Source organism: Cetorhinus maximus, chromosome 3, assembly GCF_964194155.1.
Source record: "Cetorhinus maximus chromosome 3, sCetMax3.hap1.1, whole genome shotgun sequence".
NCBI classification, from domain to species: domain Eukaryota; kingdom Metazoa; phylum Chordata; class Chondrichthyes; order Lamniformes; family Cetorhinidae; genus Cetorhinus; species Cetorhinus maximus.
Genome location: NC_135881.1, coordinates 503,494 through 522,306, shown reverse-complemented (window position 1 = coordinate 522,306; position 18,813 = coordinate 503,494). Strand labels below are relative to the sequence as shown.

Genomic DNA, 18,813 nt, shown 5'->3' with positions numbered 1-18,813 from the left:
CTCCACCCCTCACCCTCCCCCTCTCCACCCCTCCCCCTCCCCCTCTCCACCCCTCCCCCTCTCCACCCCTCGCCCTCCCCCTCTCCCACCCCTCCCCCTCTCCACCCCTCGCCCTCCCCCTCTCCACCCCTCCCCCTCTCCACCCCTCGCCCTCCCCTCTCCACCCCTCCCCCTCTCCACCCCTCGCCCTCCCCCTCTCCACCCCTCCCCCTCTCCACCCCTCGCCCTCTGCTAATTCAAGTGTTCCTGGTTTTACAGAAAGTGTTGCAGGAAGTTGAGAAGAACAGAGAGAAGGTGGATGAATGCGAGAAGTTTGCAAAGCAATAACATCGACACTATCAAGGTAACAAAATACAGTTAACACAAGGAGAATAGGTACAGGCTCGAATCAAAACCAAACTCTTGAATGCCCTCACATATACACTCACTCACGTATAAAATCACTCACTCACTCACTCATTCACTCGTGCACATGAACGCCAACACATGTACACACACTCACATGCACTCACACTCACTCACATACTCACACTCTCACACTCCCACACACGCGCACACTCAGATGCACAAACTCACACTCATACCCTTGCACTCTTGCTCACACTTGCACACGCACACAAACTCACTCTTTCTCACACACACACACGTGCACGCACACACACACACACACTCATGCACACACACACGCACAGACACACAAACACAAAGACACACACACAGACACATGCCTACACACACTCACGCACACACTCGTGCATACGCACACGTGCACACACTCTCACTCACACATACACAGTCACTCTCACACCTCCACATGTGCACACACATGCACACTCAGACACACGCACACACACACACATCCCGTTCTCACACACACACTCACAGATGCATGCGCAAACTTACAATTGCACTCTCACTCACACACACACAGACACACATACATACACACACAGACACACACACACATACACACACACACACACACACACAGACACATACACACACACACACACACACACACAGACGCACACACACACACAGACACACACACACACACACATACACACACATACAGATACACACATACATACACACACATACACACACATACACACACATACACACATACACACACACACACACACACACACATACACACACACATACACACATACACACAGGCACACATGCAGACACATACACACAGACACACACACACATACACACACACAGACACATGCACACAGACACACACATACATACACACACACAGACACACACATAGACACACACATAGACACACACACACCCTCCTATGAGTAGAGACTGGGATTTTGAATGATAGAAGTTGTTTGTGTGACTGGCTGTCCAGATGCTGTTGTTAATTCTGCTGCATTGTGCTTTCCCTAGGACTATGAACTTCAGTTAGTTACCTATAAAGCTCAGATGGAACCCGTCATATCTCCTGTGAAGAAACAGAAAGTGGTGTCAGCCTCAGACACTATCATCCAAGAGGTAAGGAGCTATCCCACCTTTACAATGTGCAGTCACAGCTGACCAGGCCGTGCCAGGCACCGATCGGAGTTCAGGTCTCTGTTAGTAACTGGGCAGCCAGTTTGACTCCAGAATGAATGGACCAATGACTGGTTGGGATTCTGTGTGAGTTGAGTGTTGTCCTGGCCGGACAGGAAGCTGTCAAACCTGCAGCTGGTCATCGGCATTCCAGCTGCTAAAACAGGTGGTGGACAATTAAACAACTCACTGAAGGAGGAGGCTCCACAAATATCCCCATCCTCAATGATGGAGGAGCCCAGCACATCAGTGCAAAAGAGAAGGCTGAAGCGTTTGCTACAATAGAGTCATAGTTATAGAGTCAGAGAGGTCTACAGCACAGAAAAAGGCCCTTCGGCCCATCGAGTCTGCGCCAGTCAAACAAGTACCTAACTATTCTAATCCCATTTTCCAGCACTAGGCCCATAGCCTTGTTTGCCATGGCATCGCAAGTGCACATCCAAATACTCCTTAAATGTTATGAGGGTTTCTGCCTCTTCCACCCTTTCAGGCAATGAGTTCCAGATTCCCACCACCCTCTGGGTGAAAACATTCTTCCTCACATCCCCTCTAAACCTCCTGCCCCTTACCTTAAATCTATGCCCCCTGGTTATAGATCCCTCCGCCAAGGGGAAAAGTTCCTTCCTGTCTACCCTATCTATGCTCCTCATAATTTTATATGCCTCAATCATGTCCCCCCTCAATCTCCTCTGCTCCAAGGAAAATAACCCCAGTCTATCCAATCTCTCCTCATAACTAAAACTCTCCAGCACAGGCAACATCCTGGTAAATCTCCTCTGCACTCTCTCTAGTACAATCACATCCTTCCTATGATGTGGATTCCAGAACTGCACACAATACTCTAGCTGTGGCATAACCAACGTTTTATACAGTTCCAGCATAACCTCCCTGCTCTTATATTCTATGCCTCAGCTAATAGAGGCAAGTATCCCATATGCCTTCTTAACCACCTTATCTACCTGTCCCGCTACCTTAAGGGACCAGTGGACATGCACACCAAGGTCTCTCTGATCCTCGGTACTTCCCCGGGCCCTACCATTCATCATGTATTCCCGTGCCTTACTTATCCTCCAGCCAGTAGTACTGAGTGGATAATCCACCTCGAACTCCTCCGGAGGTCCCCAGCATCACAGATGCCAGCCTTCAGCCAATTCGATTCACTCCGCATGAGATCAAGAAACGGCTGAAGGCACTGGATACTGCAAAGGCTATGGACCCTGACAATATTCCAGCAAAAGTACTGAAGACTTGTGCTCCAGAACTTGCCGCACCCCTAGCCAAGCTGTTCCAGTACAGAATCACAGAATTTTAATGGCACAGAAGGAGGCCATTCGGCCCATCATGTCTGCACCAGCTCTCCAAATGAGCATTATGACCTAGTGCCATTGCCCTGCCTTTTCCCTGTACCCCTGCACATTGTTTCCATTCAAATAATAATCTAATGTCCTCTCGAATGTCTCAATTGAACCTGCCTCCACCACACTTCCAGGCAGCGCATTCCAGACCCAAACCACTCATTGTGTGAAAAAGCTTTTTCCCACATCACACTTGTTTCTTTGCAAATCACTTTAAATCTGTGCCCCCTCGTTCTTGATCCTTTTACGAGTGGGACCAGCTTCTCCCTATCTACTCTGTCCAGCCCCCTCATGATTTTGAACATCTCTATCAAATCTCCTTTTAGCCACCTTCTCTCCAAGGAGAACAGTCCCAACCTCTCCAATCTATCCTCATAGCTGAAGTTTCTCATCCCTGGAACCATTCCTGTAAACCTCTTCTGCACTCTCTCCAATGTGTTCACATCCTTCCTATAGTGTGGACCCAGGACTGTACACAATACTCCAGCTGAGGTCAAACCAGTGTCTTATATAAATTCAGCATAACCTCCCTGCTCTTGTACTCTCTGCCCCTATTAATAAAGCCCAGGATACTATCTGCTTTATTAACTGCTCTCTCCACCTGTCCTGCCACCTTCAATGATCTATGCACATATACACCCAGGTCTTTCTGCTCCTGCACCCCCTTCAAAATTTCACCTCTTATTTTATATTGTCTGTCCATGTTCTTCCTACCAAAATGCATCATCTCACACTTCTCCACATTGAACTTCATCTGCCACCTATCTGCCCACTCCACCAACCTGTCTATGTCCTCTTGAAGTTCCACACCATCCTCCTCACAGTTCACAACACTCCCAAGCTTCGTATCATCCGCAAACTTTGAAATTGTCCCCTGCACACCAAGATCTGGATCATTAATATATATCAGGAAAAGCAAGGGTCCCAAGACCAACCCCTGGGGAACTCCACCACAAACCTTCCTCCAGCTCAAAAAATATCCATTGACCATTACTCTCTGCTTCCTACTTTTCAGCAATTTTGTATCCACGTTGCTACTGTCCCTTTTATTCCATGAGCAATAACTTTTCTCACAAGTCTGTTGTGTGGCACTGTGTCAAATGCCTTTTGAAAGTCCATATACACCACATCAACAGCATTACCCTCATCGACCTTTTCTGTTACCTCTTCAAAAAACTCCAGCAAGTTAGTTAAACACAATTTCCCCTTTGGAAATCCAGGCCAGCTCTTCCTTATCAACCCATATTTTACCACGTGACTACTAATTCTATCCCAAATAATTGTTTCTAGAATCTTGCCCACCACTGAAGTTAAACTGACTGGTCTGTAATTGCTGGGCTTATCCTTACAACCTTTTTTGAACAAGGGTGTAATGTTTGCAATTCTCCAGTCCTCTGGCACCACCCCTGAGTCTAGGGAAGACTGAAAGATTATGGCCAGTGCCCCTGCAATTTCTACTCTCACTTCCTTCAATATCCTTGGATGCATCTCATCCAGTCCCGGTGCCTTGTCAACTCTAAGTACCGACAGTCTATTCAACACTTCCTCCTTATCAATTTTAAACCCTTCTAGTGACAGAGTTTCCTCTCGTCAGCTACAACACTGGCATCTACCCGGCTATGTGGAAAATTCCCTAGACATGTCCTGCACACAAAAAGCAGGACAAATCCAACCCAGCTGCTACTCTCACTCATTAGGATAGCATCCTCAGCCCAACCGTCTTCAGTTGCTTCATCAATGACCTTCCTTCCATCATAAGGTCAGAAGTGGGGATGTTCACTGATGATTGCACAATGTTCAGCACCATTCGCGACTCCTAAGATACTGAAGCAGTCCATGTCCAAATGCAGCAAGACCTGGATAATATCCAGACTTGGGCTGACAAGTGGCAAGTAACATTCGCACCACACAAGTGTCAGGCAATGTCCATCTCCAACAAGAGAGAATCTAATCATCACCCCTTGATGTTCAATTGCATTACCATCACTGAATCCCCTACTATCAACATCCTGGGGGTTACCATTAACCAGAAACTGAACTGGACTAGCCATATAAATACTGTGGCTACAAGAGCAGGTCAGAGGCTGGGAATCGTGCGACGAGTAACTCACCTCCTGACTCCCCAAAGCCTGTCCACCATCTGCAAGGTACAAGTCAGGAGTGTGATGGAATACTCTCCACTTGCCTGGATGAGTGCAGCTCCCACAACACTCAAGAAGCTTGACACCGTCCAGGACAAAGCAGCCCCGCTTGATTGGCACCACATCCACAAACATTCACTCCCTCCACCACCGACGCACAGTAGCAGCAGTGTGTACCATCTACAAGATGCACTGCAGGAATTCACCAAGGTTCCTTAGACAGCACCTTCCAAACCCACGCCCGCTACCATCTAGAAGGACAAGGGCAGCAGAGAGATGGGAACAGCACCACCTGGAAGTTCCCCTCCAAGCCACTCACCATCCTGACTTGGGAAATATATCGCCGTTCCTTCACTGTCACTGGGTCAAAATCCTGGAACTCCCTCCCTAACAGCACTGTGGGTGTACCTACACCACAGGGACTGCAGCGGCTCAAGAAGGCAGCTCAACACCACCTTCTCAAGGGCAACTAGGAATGGGCAATAAATGCTGGCCCAGCCAGCGAAGCCCACATCCCATAAATGAATTAAGAGAAACTCCAGTAAAACCCTCTCCACTGGTCACCCTGCCCCCTCGACCTCCCCTTCCCCACCCTTCTCTTACCCTCACCCTCTCCACCTCCACCCCTTTCCCTACCCGTCCCCACTCCTCATCCTCCCCGCCTCAGTGACCAGAGAGAATGTGTGGCTCAATAGGGTCTGTGGTTGGTGAGGGTTGGAGTTCGATGGTGGTCGGAGAGGGCCGGTGGTGGGAGAAGGTCGGTGGTTGCTGAGGGTCAGTGGGAGTCATTGCCTGTTTTATTCTTACAGTTGGTGGATCTGCAGACTCGTTATATCGAACTGATGACCCTGTCCAGTCAGTACATCAAGTTTATCACCGTCAATCTTCATCGCCTGGAGAATGAAGAGGTGAGGCTTCTGAAGAAGCTTTGAATGAGGGGTCGGAGTGCAGGGCTAGGGGTCAGTGTGCAGGGTTAGGGGTCAGTTTGCAGGGTTAGGGGGTCAGTGTCAGTGTGCAGGGTTAGGGGTCAGTTTTCAGGGTTAGGGGTCAGTTAAGGGTCAGTGTGAAGGGTTAGGTGTCAGTGTGCAGTGTGAGGGTCAAGGTACAGCGCGAAGGTCAGTGCGTAGGGTTAGGGGTCAGTGTGCAGGGCTCGGGTCAATGTGCATGGTGAAGGGTCAGTGTGCAGGGTGAGGGGTCAGTGTGCAGGGTGAGGGGTCAGTGTGCAGCGTGAAGGTCAGTGTGCAGGGTTAGGGGTCAGTGTGCAGGGTGAAGGGTCAATGTGCAGGGTGAGGGGTCAGTGTGCAGCGTGAAGGTCAGTGTGCAGCGTGAGGGGTCAGTGTGCAGGGTGAGGGGTCAGTGTGCAGGGTGAGGGGTCAGTGTGCAGGGTGAGGGGTCAATGTGCAGGGTTACGGGTCATTGTGCAGGCTGAGGGGTCAGTGCGCAGGGTTAAGGGTCAGTGCGCAGGGTTAGGGGTCATTGTGCAGGGTTAGGGGTCAGTGTGCAGGGTGAGGGGTCAGTGTGCAGGGTGAGGGTTAACACACACCAACGAGGAGGCCGTGTGTGCGAGGAGGTGAATTATGAGAGCGGGTGAAGCATACGAGGGAGAAGGTGTATGTGAGGGAGGAGGAGTGTGCGAGGGAGGGGGAGTGTGTGAGGGAGGAGGAGAGAGCGAGGGAGAAGGAGCATGCGAGGAGGAAGGTGTGAGGGAGAAGGAGTGAGGGGGCGGAGTGCGCGAGTGGGATCCAGTGAGCGAGGGAGATCCAGTGCATCAGAATTAATAATTGTTTCTGTGTTTTTGAACTGGTTTTACAGGTCTTGATGATGTTTAGGGTCGGGGTGTTTTGGGGGTCGGGGTGTTTTGGGGGTCGGGGTGTTTTGGGGGTCGGGGTGTTTTGGGGGTCGGGGTATTTAGGGGTCGGGGTGTTTTAGGGGTCGGGGTGTTTTAGGGGTCGGGGTGTTTTGGGGGTCGGGGTGTTTTGGGGGTCGGGGTGTTTAGGGGTCGGGGTGTTTTAGGGGTCGGGGTGTTTTAGGGGTCGGGGTGTTTAGGGTTGGGGTGTTTTGGGTGTCGGGGTGTTTAGGGGTCGGGGTGTTTTAGGGGTCGGGGTGTTTAGGGTTTGGGTGTTTAGGGGGTCGGGGTGTTTTCGGGTCGGGTGTTTAGGGTCGGGGTGTTTAGGGGTCGGGGTGTTTTGGGGGCCGGGGTATTTAGGGTCGGGGTGTTTTGGGGGTCGGGGTGTTTTGGGGGTCGGGGTGTTTAGGGTTGGGGTGTTTAGGGGGTCGGGGTGTTTTCGGGTCGGGTGTTTAGGGTCGGGGTGTTTAGGGGTCGGGGTGTTTTGGGGGCCGGGGTATTTAGGGTCGGGGTGTTTTGGGGGTCGGGGTGTTTTCGGGGTCGGGGTGTTTAGGGTCGGGGTGTTTAGGGTCGGGGTGTTTGGGGGTCGGTGTGTTTTGGGGGTCGGGGTGTTTAGGGGTCGGGGTGTTTTGGGGGTCAGGGTGTTTTAGGGTCGGGTATTTTGGGGTCGGCGTGTTTAGAGTCGGGTGTTTTGGGGGTCGGGGTGTTTAGGGTCGGGGTGTTTAGAGTTGGGGTGTTTAGGGTCGGGATGTTTTGGGGGTTGGGGTGTTTTGGGCTCGGGGTGTTTTGGGCTCGGGGTGTTTGGGGATCGGGGTGTTTGGGGATCGGGGTGTTTGGGGTTCGGGGTGTTTGGCGGTCGGAGTGTTTTGGGGGTTGGGGTGTTTTGGGGGTCGGGGTGTTTTGGGGGTCGGGGTGTTTTGGGGGTCGGGGTGTTTTGGGGGTCGGGGTGTTTTGGGCTCGGGGTGTTTAGGGTCGGGGTGTTTTGGGAGTCGGGGTGTTTGGGGGTCGGGGTGTTTGGGAGTCGGGGTGTTTAGGGTCGGGGTGTTTGGGAGTCGGGGTGTTTGGGGGTCGGGGTGTTTAGGGTCGGGGTGTTTTGGGGGTCGGGGTGTTTAGGGTCGGGGTGTTTTGGGGGTCGGGGTGTTTTAGGGTCGGGGTGTTTGGGGGTCGGGGTGTTTAGGGTCGGGGTGTTTAGGGTCGGGATGTTTTGGGGGTTGGGGTGTTTGGGGATCGGGGTGTTTGGGGATCGGGGTGTTTGGGGATCGGGGTGTTTGGGGTTCGGGGTGTTTGGCGGTCGAAGTGTTTTGGGGGTCGGGGTGTTTTGGGGGTCGGGGTGTTTTGGGGGTCGGGGTGTTTTGGGCTCGGGGTGTTTAGGGTCAGGGTGTTTTGGGAGTCGGGGTGTTTGGGGGTCGGGGTGTTTGGGGGTCGGGGTGTTTTGGGGGTCGGGGTGTTTTGGGGGTCGGGGTGTTTAGGGTCGGGGTGTTTTGGGCTCGGGGTGTTTAGGGTCAGGGTGTTTTGGGAGTCGGGGTGTTTGGGGGTCGGGGTGTTTGGGAGTCGGGGTGTTTTGGGGGTCGGGGTGTTTTGGGTGTCGGGGTGTTTAGGGTCGGGGTGTTTGGGGGTCGGGGTGTTTAGGGTCGGGGTGTTTTGGGGGTCGGGGTGTTTAGGGTCAGGGTGTTTTGGGCTCGGGGTGTTTAGGGTCGGGGTGTTTTGGGAGTCGGGGTGTTTTGGGGGTCGGGGTGTTTTGGGAGTCGGGGTGTTTGGGGGTCGGGGTGTTTTGGGGGTCGGGGTGTTTTGGGTGTCGGGGTGTTTAGGGTCGGGGTGTTTGGGGGTCGGGGTGTTTAGGGTCGGGGTGTTTTGGGGGTCGGGGTGTTTAGGGTCGGGGTGTTTTGGGGGTCGGGGTGTTTGGGGGTCGGGGTTTTTTGGGGGTCGGGGTGTTTTGGGTGTCGGGGTGTTTAGGGTCGGGGTGTTTAGGGTCGGGGTGTTTTGGGGGTCGGAGTGTGTAGGGTCGGGGTGTTTTGGGGGTCGGGGTGTTTAGGGTTGGGGTGTTTAGGGGTCGGGGTGTTTTCGGGTCGGGTGTTTAGGGTCGGGGTGTTTAGGGGTCGGGGTGTTTTGGGGGCCGGGGTATTTAGGGTCGGGGTGTTTTGGGGGTCGGGGTGTTTTCGGGGTCGGGGTGTTTAGGGTCGGGGTGTTTAGGGTCGGGGTGTTTTGGGGGTCGGGGTGTTTTGGGGGTCGGGGTGTTTTGGGGGTCGGGGTGTTTTGGGGGTCGGGGTGTTTAGGGGTCGGGGTGTTTTAGGGGTCGGGGTGTTTTAGGGGTCGGGGTGTTTAGGGTTGGGGTGTTTTGGGGGTCGGGGTGTTTAGGGTTGGGGTGTTTAGGGGGTCGGGGTGTTTTCGGGTCGGGTGTTTAGGGTCGGGGTGTTTAGGGGTCGGGGTGTTTTGGGGGCCGGGGTATTTAGGGTCGGGGTGTTTTGGGGGTCGGGGTGTTTTGGGGGTCGGGGTGTTTAGGGTTGGGGTGTTTAGGGGGTCGGGGTGTTTTCGGGTCGGGTGTTTAGGGTCGGGGTGTTTTGGGGGCCGGGGTATTTAGGGTCGGGGTGTTTTGGGGGTCGGGGTGTTTTCGGGGTCGGAGTGTTTAGGGTCGGGGTGTTTAGGGTCGGGGTGTTTGGGGGTCGGTGTGTTTTGGGGGTCGGGGTGTTTAGGGGTCGGGGTGTTTTGGGGGTCAGGGTGTTTTAGGGTCGGGTATTTTGGGGTCGGCGTGTTTAGAGTCGGGTGTTTTGGGGGTCGGGGTGTTTAGGGTCGGGGTGTTTAGAGTCGGGGTGTTTAGGGTCGGGATGTTTTGGGGGTTGGGGTGTTTTGGGCTCGGGGTGTTTTGGGCTCGGGGTGTTTGGGGATCGGGGTGTTTGGGGATCGGGGTGTTTGGGGATCGGGGTGTTTGGCGGTCGGAGTGTTTTGGGGGTCGGGGTGTTTTGGGGGTCGGGGTGTTTTGAGGGTCGGGGTGTTTTGGGGGTCGGGGTGTTTTGGGGGTCGGGGTGTTTTGGGCTCGGGGTGTTTAGGGTCGGGGTGTTTTGGGAGTCGGGGTGTTTGGGGGTCGGGGTGTTTGGGAGTCGGGGTGTTTAGGGTCGGGGTGTTTGGGAGTCGGGGTGTGTGGGGGTCGGGGTGTTTGGGAGTCGGGGTGTTTAGGGTCGGGGTGTTTGGGAGTCGGGGTGTTTGGGGGTCGGGGTGTTTAGGGTCGGGGTGTTTTGGGGGTCGGGGTGTTTAGGGTCGGGGTGTTTTGGGGGTCGGGGTGTTTTAGGGTCGGGGTGTTTGGGGGTCGGGGTGTTTAGGGTCGGGGTGTTTAGGGTCGGGATGTTTTGGGGGTTGGGGTGTTTGGGGATCGGGGTGTTTGGGGATCGGGGTGTTTGGGGATCGGGGTGTTTGGGGTTCGGGGTGTTTGGCGGTCGAAGTGTTTTGGGGGTCGGGGTGTTTTGGGGGTCGGGGTGTTTTGGGGGTCGGGGTGTTTTGGGCTCGGGGTGTTTAGGGTCAGGGTGTTTTGGGAGTCGGGGTGTTTGGGGGTCGGGGTGTTTGGGGGTCGGGGTGTTTTGGGGGTCGGGGTGTTTTGGGGGTCGGGGTGTTTAGGGTCGGGGTGTTTTGGGCTCGGGGTGTTTAGGGTCAGGGTGTTTTGGGAGTCGGGGTGTTTGGGGGTCGGGGTGTTTGGGAGTCGGGGTGTTTTGGGGGTCGGGGTGTTTTGGGTGTCGGGGTGTTTAGGGTCGGGGTGTTTGGGGGTCGGGGTGTTTAGGGTCGGGGTGTTTTGGGGGTCGGGGTGTTTAGGGTCGGGGTGTTTTGGGGGTCGGGGTGTTTTAGGGTCGGGGTGTTTGGGGGTCGGGGTGTTTTGGGGGTCGGGGTGTTTTGGGTGTCGGGGTGTTTAGGGTCGGGGTGTTTAGGGTCGGGGTGTTTTGGGGGTCGGAGTGTGTAGGGTCGGGGTGTTTTGGGGGTCGGGGTGTTTAGGGTCGGGGTGTTTTGGGGGTTGGGGTATTTTAGGGTCGGGGTGTTTGGGGGTCGGGGTGTTTAGGGTCGGGGTGTTTAGGGTCGGGGTGTTTAGGGTCGGGGTGTTTAGGGTCGGGATGTTTTGGGGGTCGGGATGTTTTGGGGGTCGGGGTGTTTTGGGCTCGGGGTGTTTTGGGCTCGGGGTGTTTGGGGATCGGAGTGTGTAGGGTCGGGGTGTTTTGGGGGTCGGGGTGTTTAGGGTCGGGGTGTTTTGGGGGTCGGGGTGTTTTAGGGTCGGGGTGTTTGGGGGTCGGGGTGTTTTGGGGGTCGGGGTGTTTTGGGGGTCGGGGTGTTTTGGGGGTCGGAGTGTGTAGGGTCGGGGTGTTTTGGGGGTCGGGGTGTTTAGGGTCGGGGTGTTTTGGGGGTCGGGGTGTTTTAGGGTCGGGGTGTTTGGGGGTCGGGGTGTTTTGGGGGTCGGGGTGTTTAGGGTCGGGGTGTTTGGGGGGTCGGGGTTTAGGGTCGGGGTGTTTGGGGGTCAGGGTTTAGGGTCGGGGTGTTTGGGGGTCGGGGTGTTTAGGGTCGGGGTGTTTAGGGTCGGGGTGTTTAGGGTCGGGGTGTTTGGGGGTCAGGGTGTTTTGGGGGTCGGGGTGTTTAGGGTCTGGGTGTTTTGGGGGTCGGGGTTTAGGGTCGGGGTGTTTGGGGGTCAGGGTTTAGGGTCGGGGTGTTTGGGGGTCGGGGTGTTTAGGGTTGGGGTGTTTGGGGGTCAAGGTGTTTAGGGTCGGGGTGTTTTGGGGGTCGGGGTGTTTGGGGGTCGGGGTGTTTTGGGGGTCGGGGTGTTTGGGGGTCGGGGTGTTTAGGGTTGGGGTGTTTGGGGGTCAAGGTGTTTAGGGTCGGGGTGTTTTGGGGGTCGGGGTGTTTTGGGGGTCGGGGTGTTTTGGGGGTCGGGGTGTTTGGGGGTCGGGGTGTTTTGGGGGTCGGGGTGTTTAGGGGGTCGGGGTGTTTTGGGGGTCGGGGTGTTTGGGGATCAGGGTATCTGGGGTCGGGGCATTTGGGTTGGGGATATTTGGGGTCGGCTGTCTGGTTGGGGTCTTGTACTCTGAACCTGTCAAGTTGAAGAGGTGAATGTTTATAAAACAGATCCTCTGATTTATGAGGTACTTTCGGACTAGGAATAGTCTTGACTCTGTCCCTCACCGATACTTTACAATGTTTGAATCTTTGATTAATGAGTCAGAATGGGCCTAAACTAACTTTCTGAAGTTGGAAATTAATTGGTATTTGAAATAGGAGCTGATGTAGGGACCTGTCCCAACAGGAGATGGGAATTGGCTGCACTCTGTACAACATGGAGTGGCTGGTTAGAGGCTCGATTGCGTTGTTAAGGGAGACTTTGACAATCTTGACTATTGATGTTTGCACCTGGTTTAATGTACAGAGCTGTGTTTGTAGTCAGCGATCTTGTCCCTGTTTCTGGAACATGTGGACTGGGCAGTGTCTGATTGTCGCTTGTTCTTCAATATCCTGTTTTCAGACAGTTCCAAATTCAGATCCAATTCTCATCTGAATTCTGTCCCTGTGAAGTTTTGCCAAAACCTTTTGCTCACATTTCCTCACCCAATGGGAGCTCAGTCCCCTGTCCCTCACCCAATGGGAGCCCAGTGATCTGTCCCTCACCCAATGGGAGCCCAGTGCCCTCACTCTCACCCAATGGGAGCCCAGTGCCCTCACTCTCACCCAATGGGAGCCTAGCTCCCTCTCATTCACCCAGTGGGAGCTTAGTACTTTCTCCCTCAGCTAAAGGAAACCCAGTGCCCTCTCCTCACCCAATGGGGGCTCAGTGCCCTCGCCCTCACCCAGTGGGACCTCAGTGCCCTCGCCCTCACCCAATGGGAGCCCAGTGCCCTCACTCTCACCCAATGGGAGCCCAGTGCCCTCTCCCCCACCAGTGGGAGTCCAGTGCTCCATGCATCACCCAATGTGAACCCAGTGCCCTCTTCCTCACCCAATGGGAGACCAGTGCCCTCTCCCCTATCCAGCTGGGACCCTGCTTGCTCTCCCCAACCCAATGTGAGTCCAATGCCCTCGCCTTCACCCACTGGGAGCCCTGACCATCACCCAATAGGAGCCCTATGCCCTCGCCTTCACCCAATGGGAGCCCTGTCCATCACCCAATAGGAGCCTTGTGCCCTCGCCTTCACCCAATGGGAGCCCTGACCATCACCCAATAGGAGCCCGTTCCCTCGCCTTCACCCAATGGGAGCCTAGCTCTCTCTCATTCACCCAGTGGGAGCTTAGTACTTTCTCCCTCAGCTAAAGGAAACCCAGTGCCCTCTCCTCACCCAGTGGGGGCTCAGTGCCCTCGCCCTCACCCAGTGGGACCTCAGTGCCCTCGCCCTCACCCAATGGGAGCCCAGTGCCCTCACTCTCACCCAATGGGAGCCCAGTGCCCTCTCCCCCACCTGTGGGAGTCCAGTGCTCCGTGCATCACCCAATGTGAACCCAGTGCCCTCTTCCTCACCCAATGGGAGACCAGTACCCTCTCCCCTATCCAACTGGGACCCTGCTTGCTCTCCCCAACCCAGTGTGAGTCCAATGCCCTCGCCCTCACCCACTGGGAGCCCTGACCATCACCCAATAGGAGCTCGTTCCCTCGCCTTCACCCAATGGGAGCCCTGACCATCACCCAATAGGAGCCCTGTGCCCTCGCCTTCACCCAATGGGAGCCCTGTCCATCACCCAATAGGAGCCCTGTGCCCTCGCCTTCACCCAATGGGAGCCCTGACCATCACCCAATAGGAGCCCGTTCCCTTGCCTTCACCCGATGGGAGCCCTGACCATCACCCAATAGGAGACCGTTCCCTCGCCTTCACCCAATGGGAGCCCTGTCCATCACCCAATAGGAGCCCTGTGCCCTCGCCTTCACCCAATGGGAGCCTAGCTCCCTCTCATTCACCCAGTGGGAGCTTAGTACTTTCTCCCTCAGCTAAAGGAAACCCAGTGCCCTCTCCTCACCCAATGGGGGCTCAGTGCCCTCGCCCTCACCCAGTGGGACCTCAGTGCCCTCGCCCTCACCCAATGGGGGCTCAGTGCCCTCGCCCTCACCCAATGGGGGCTCAGTGCCCTCGCCCTCACCCAATGGGACCTCAGTGCCCTCGCCCTCACCCAATGGGACCTCAGTGCCCTCGCCCTCACCCAATGGGACCTCAGTGCCCTCGCCCTCACCCAATGGGACCTCAGTGCCCTCGCCCTCACCCCATGGGACCTCAGTGCCCTCGCCCTCACCCAATGGGGGCTCAGTGCCATCGCCCTCACCCAATGGGGGCTCAGTGCCCTCGCCCTCACCCAATAGGGGCTCAGTGCCCTCGCCCTCACCCAATGGGGGCTCAGTGCCCTCGCCCTCACCCAATGGGGGCTCAGTGCCCTCCCCCTCACCCAATGGGTGCTCAGCATCTTCTCCCCCTCCCTCATCTAATGAGGAGGTAAAAAACAGTTCAAAATTGTCAAAAACCAGTCTGACTGGCGCACCTTTTTCAGGTATCCAAGACCAGTTTGGACTAGGTTTACTGGTCGCAGTCATTTCCAAGATCAGCTGATTTTTTTTGCTTTCAGGGGAGCTCAGTATTCAATTTGAAGAGCTGCCCCCCTCAGTGGGAGCACTGAGCTCCTTCAGTGAGTGGAGTGGGTGGAGGGGATCACTCCTGCAGCCCCAGGTCTCCGCGGGAGGGGCTGGATTTGGAGGTGGGATTATTCCCGTTCTCTGGTGATTTCTTTCCCTGCTGTCTTGAGCCCAGCTCCTTGGTTGTGGTTCATCTTCTTATTGGCTGCTGGTTTTCTGTTTGTGCTGATGTTGTTTCTGTCCTTGATTCTGACATTTAGAAAACTGCGGAAGAGTTGAAGGCGGAAGAGAGAAAGCGTTTGGAAGAAGTGGAGGCACAGTTAGAAAAACAGAAACAGCTGGCGGCTGCTCATGCTAAAGCCAAAGCTGAGGCTGAGAGAGAAGCTAAAGAACTGCAGCAGAGAATCGAGGAAGAGGTGACCAGGAGAGAAGCTGTTGCAGTCAGTGCTGCGCAGCAGAAACAGAACGTTCAGCAAGAGTTAAGCCAACTGAAAAACTCCTCAGAGATCGAAATCAAGAAAAAGACAAAGATGGTGGAGGAAGTGCTCCTTAGTCGGACCAAGATTGAAGAAGAGATTCGAATTATCCAGATACAGTTAGAAACCTCACAGAAACAGAAAAGCTCTGCTGAGTCTGAACTGCAGCAACTGAAAGCGCGAGCAGAGGAGGCAGACAAACAGAGAAAAGCAGCTCAGGACGAGGCTGATAGACTTCGCAAACAGGTCAAGGACGAGTCGCAGAAGAAGAAACAGGCAGAGGAGGAGCTGAAGTTGAAGATCCAGGCAGAAAAAGATGCAGCTCGAGAGAAACAAAAGGCTTTGGACGACTTGCAGCATTACAAGAACCAGGCTGTAGACATAGAGAGAAGAATGAAACAGGCAGAAGTGGAGAAAGAGAAACAACTGCTGTTGGCCCAGGAAATGGCTCAGAAAAGTGCAGCAACTGAACTTCACAGCAAACGCATCTCTTTCGAACAAAAGACAACAGAACTCGAGTTATCTCTTAAACAGAAGCATCAGACTGTTACCCAGTTACAGGAAGAGGCGACACAATTGAAGAGACAGCAAGAGGCTGCGGAGACGTCCAAGAAAGAGGCTGAGAAGGAGCTTGAGAAATGGCGTCAGAAAGCCAATGAGGCTCTCCGGCTGAGGCTGCAGGCAGAGGAGGTTGCCCATAAGAAATCGCTGGCTCAAGAGGAAGCAGAGAGGCAGAAGGAAGATGCTGACCGCGAGGCCCGGAGGAGAGTGAAGACGGAGGAGTCAGCCTTACGGCAGAAGGAAATGGCTGAGCAGGAGCTGGAGAAACAAAGGAAGTTGGCAGACGAGACGGCTCAGCAGAAGCTGTCTGCGGAGCAGGAGGTGATCCGCTTACGGGCAGAGACGGAGAATGGAGAACAACAGAGGCTGCTCCTGGAAGAGGAACTCTACCGGCTAAAAAACGAGGTCAGTGAGGTTCTTCACCAGAGGAAGCTGCTGGAGGAGGAGTTAGCTAAAGTGAAAGCTGAGATGGAGATCCTACTGCGACTGAAAGTAAAAACTGAGGAGGAAACCAGATCAAACACAGAAAAGACCAAACAAATGCTGGAGACTGAGGCTCAGAAGATGAAGGAGCTGGCAGAAGAGGCAGGGAAACTGCGAGCGGTGGCAGAGGATGCCAAGCGGCAGAGACAGCTGGCCGAAGATGAAGCCTGTCACCAGAGGAGTGAGGCTGAGAGGATATTGAAGGAGAAACTTGCAGCCATCAATGATGCCACCCGCTTAAAAACGGAGGCTGAAATAGCACTGAAGGAGAAGGAAGCTGAAAACGATCGTCTGCGACGAATGGCTGAGGATGAAGCCTACCAACGGAAGCTTCTGGAAGAACAAGCAATGCAGCACAAGCAAGACATCGATGAAAGAATTACCCAGCTAAGAAAGAGCTCAGACCTTGAGCTCAACCGGCAAAAAGTCATTGTGGATGAGACTTTGAAACATAGAAGAATCATTGAGGAGGAGATTCGGATCCTCAAACTCAACTTTGAAAAAGCTTCAGGAGAAAAATCCGACCTCGAAATTGAGTTGAACAAGCTAAAAACCATCGCCGAGGAAACACAGCACAGCAAAAGAGAAGCAGAGAGGGAAGCTGGGGCACAACGAGCACTGGCTTCAGAAGAAGCAAAGAAGAGACAAGAGGCTGAAAGAAAAGTCAAAGAGATTCTTGCTGCAGAGGAAGAGGCTGCTTGGCAACGCAAGGCAGCACTGGATGAGGTCGAGCGGCTGAAGAGGAAATCTGAGGAAGCCTGGAAGCAAAAGGAGCTGTCAGAGAAAGAGGCCCAGAGGCAGATTAGTTTGGCACACGAGGCTGCTCACAAACGTATTGAAGCTGAGGAGAAAGCGCATCTGGCAACAGTGCAGCAGAAAGAACAGGAATTCCTGCAAAGCAAAAAGCAGGAGAAGTCGATGGTGGACAACCTGAGGGAACAGGCAGAGAACGCCAAGCGGCTGGCGGAGGAAGCAGAACAGGCCAGGCTGAGAGCAGAACAGGAGGCCACCTTCTGCAGGCAGCAAGCTGAAGAGGCTGAACGTTTGAAAGTCGGAGCTGAGAAAGAAGCTCAGCAAAAAGCTAAAGCTCAACAAGATGCTGAAAAGCTGAGGAAAGAGGCTCAGCTGGAAGCTGCAAAGAGAGCAAAGGCTGAGGAGACGGCTCTGAAACAGAAACAAATGGCTGATGCAGACATGGAGAAGCACAAGAAGTTTGCTGAGCAGACGCTGAGACAGAAGTCGGTTGTGGAACAGGAGCTGACAAAGGTTAAATTGCAGTTGGAGGAGACGGACCATCAGAAATCTGTCTTAGATGAAGAATTGCAGCGTCTCAAGTCGGAGGTGACAGAGGCCATAAAACAGAAGAATCAAGCTGAAGCTGAACTGCACAAAGTCAAAATCCACATGGAAGAGCTGATCAAACTGAAGACAAAGATCGAAGAGGAAAACAAGATGTTGGTTTTGAAGGATAAGGATAACACTCAGAAACATCTCGCTCAAGAAGCAGAGAAAATGAAGCAGCTAGCTGAGGACACAGCCAGGTTAAGCGTTGAGGCACAAGAATCTGCCCGGCAGAGGAAACTGGCAGAGGAAGACTTGGCTCAACAGCGAGCACTTGCTGAAAGGATGTTGAAGGAGAAGATGCAGGCTATTCAGGAGGCCAACCAGCTGAGGGCAGAAGCTGAGATGTTGCAGAAACAGAGAGACCAGGCTCAGGAACAGGCAAAAAAACTGTCAGAAGACAAGCAGCAGATGCAGCAACGCCTGGACGAGGAAACGGAAGAGTTTCAGAAGCTGCTGTTTACTGAGCGCCAGCGCCAGATGGCGATCAGTGAAGAAGCTCAGCACCTGAAGACTTTAGTCTCAGAACTTTCCGAGGCTCAGGCCAAAGCTGAGAAGGAAGCTAAAAAATTCAAAAATGAAGCGAAGGAGATCAGCGTGAAGCTTCAGGGCATCGAACAGACGACAAGAGAGAAGAACAGCGCTGTGGAGAAACTGGAACTTCAGTGGACCCAGAGTAAGGAAGAGGCCAGTGAGCTTCAGGAGGCCATTTCAGCCCTGGAGAAGGAGAAAGAGAAACTGAGGCAGGAAGCAGAGCTACTCCAACTGAAAGCAAAGGAGGTAAGGTCACTGACCGGCATCACAGCAACTGACCAGCACATCCTCAGGCCATTGACCATCACTGACCGCACACTCTGAGCCCAGTGACCATCATTGACTGGCACATCCTCAGACCAATAACCGTCACTAACCGGTACACCCTTAGACCGCTGACCACCACTGACCAGTGTATCCTCAGACCACTAACCGTCACTGACCAATACCTGCTCAGACCACTGACTGTCACTGAGTGGAACATCTGCAGTCCACTGACCGTCACATTCCCCAGACCATCACAATCCCAGACCATCACTGACCGTCACATTCATAGAAACTAGGAGCAGGAGTAGGCCATTCGGCCCTTCGAGCCTGCTCCGCCATTCATTATGATCATGGCTGATCATCCAACTCAATAGCCTGCTCCTGCTTTCTCCCCATACCCTGCTCCTGCTTTCTCCCCATGCAGCAAGACATCCCTGCTCCTGTACTCGAATCCTCTGGCTATGAAGGCCACCATACCATTTGCCTTCTTTACCGCCTGCTGTGCCTGCATGCTTACCTTCAGCAACTGGTGTACAAGGACACCCAGGTCTTGTTGCACATTCCCCTCTCTCAATTTATAGACATTCAGATAATAATCTGCCTTCCTGTTTTTGCTGTCAAAGTGGATAACCTCACATTTATCCACATAATACTGCATCTGCCATGC

The 18,813-nt window shown here is 54.0% G+C and overlaps 1 protein-coding gene across 1 annotated transcript in view; it reads left to right on the top strand.

Moving 5' to 3' along the window:
- The first annotated feature begins 262 nt into the window (after nt 1–262).
- LOC144674540 (epiplakin-like) overlaps nt 263–18,813 on the top strand; it is a 36,212-nt gene continuing 17,661 nt past the window's right edge. Inside the window, exons 1-4 of the mRNA XM_078535845.1 lie at nt 263–343; nt 1,411–1,515; nt 5,878–5,976; nt 14,745–18,125. Of these exons, the coding sequence (XP_078391971.1) occupies nt 299–343; nt 1,411–1,515; nt 5,878–5,976; nt 14,745–18,125 (3,630 nt within the window). The 5' untranslated portion in view covers nt 263–298. The remainder of the gene's footprint in view (nt 344–1,410; nt 1,516–5,877; nt 5,977–14,744; nt 18,126–18,813) is intronic.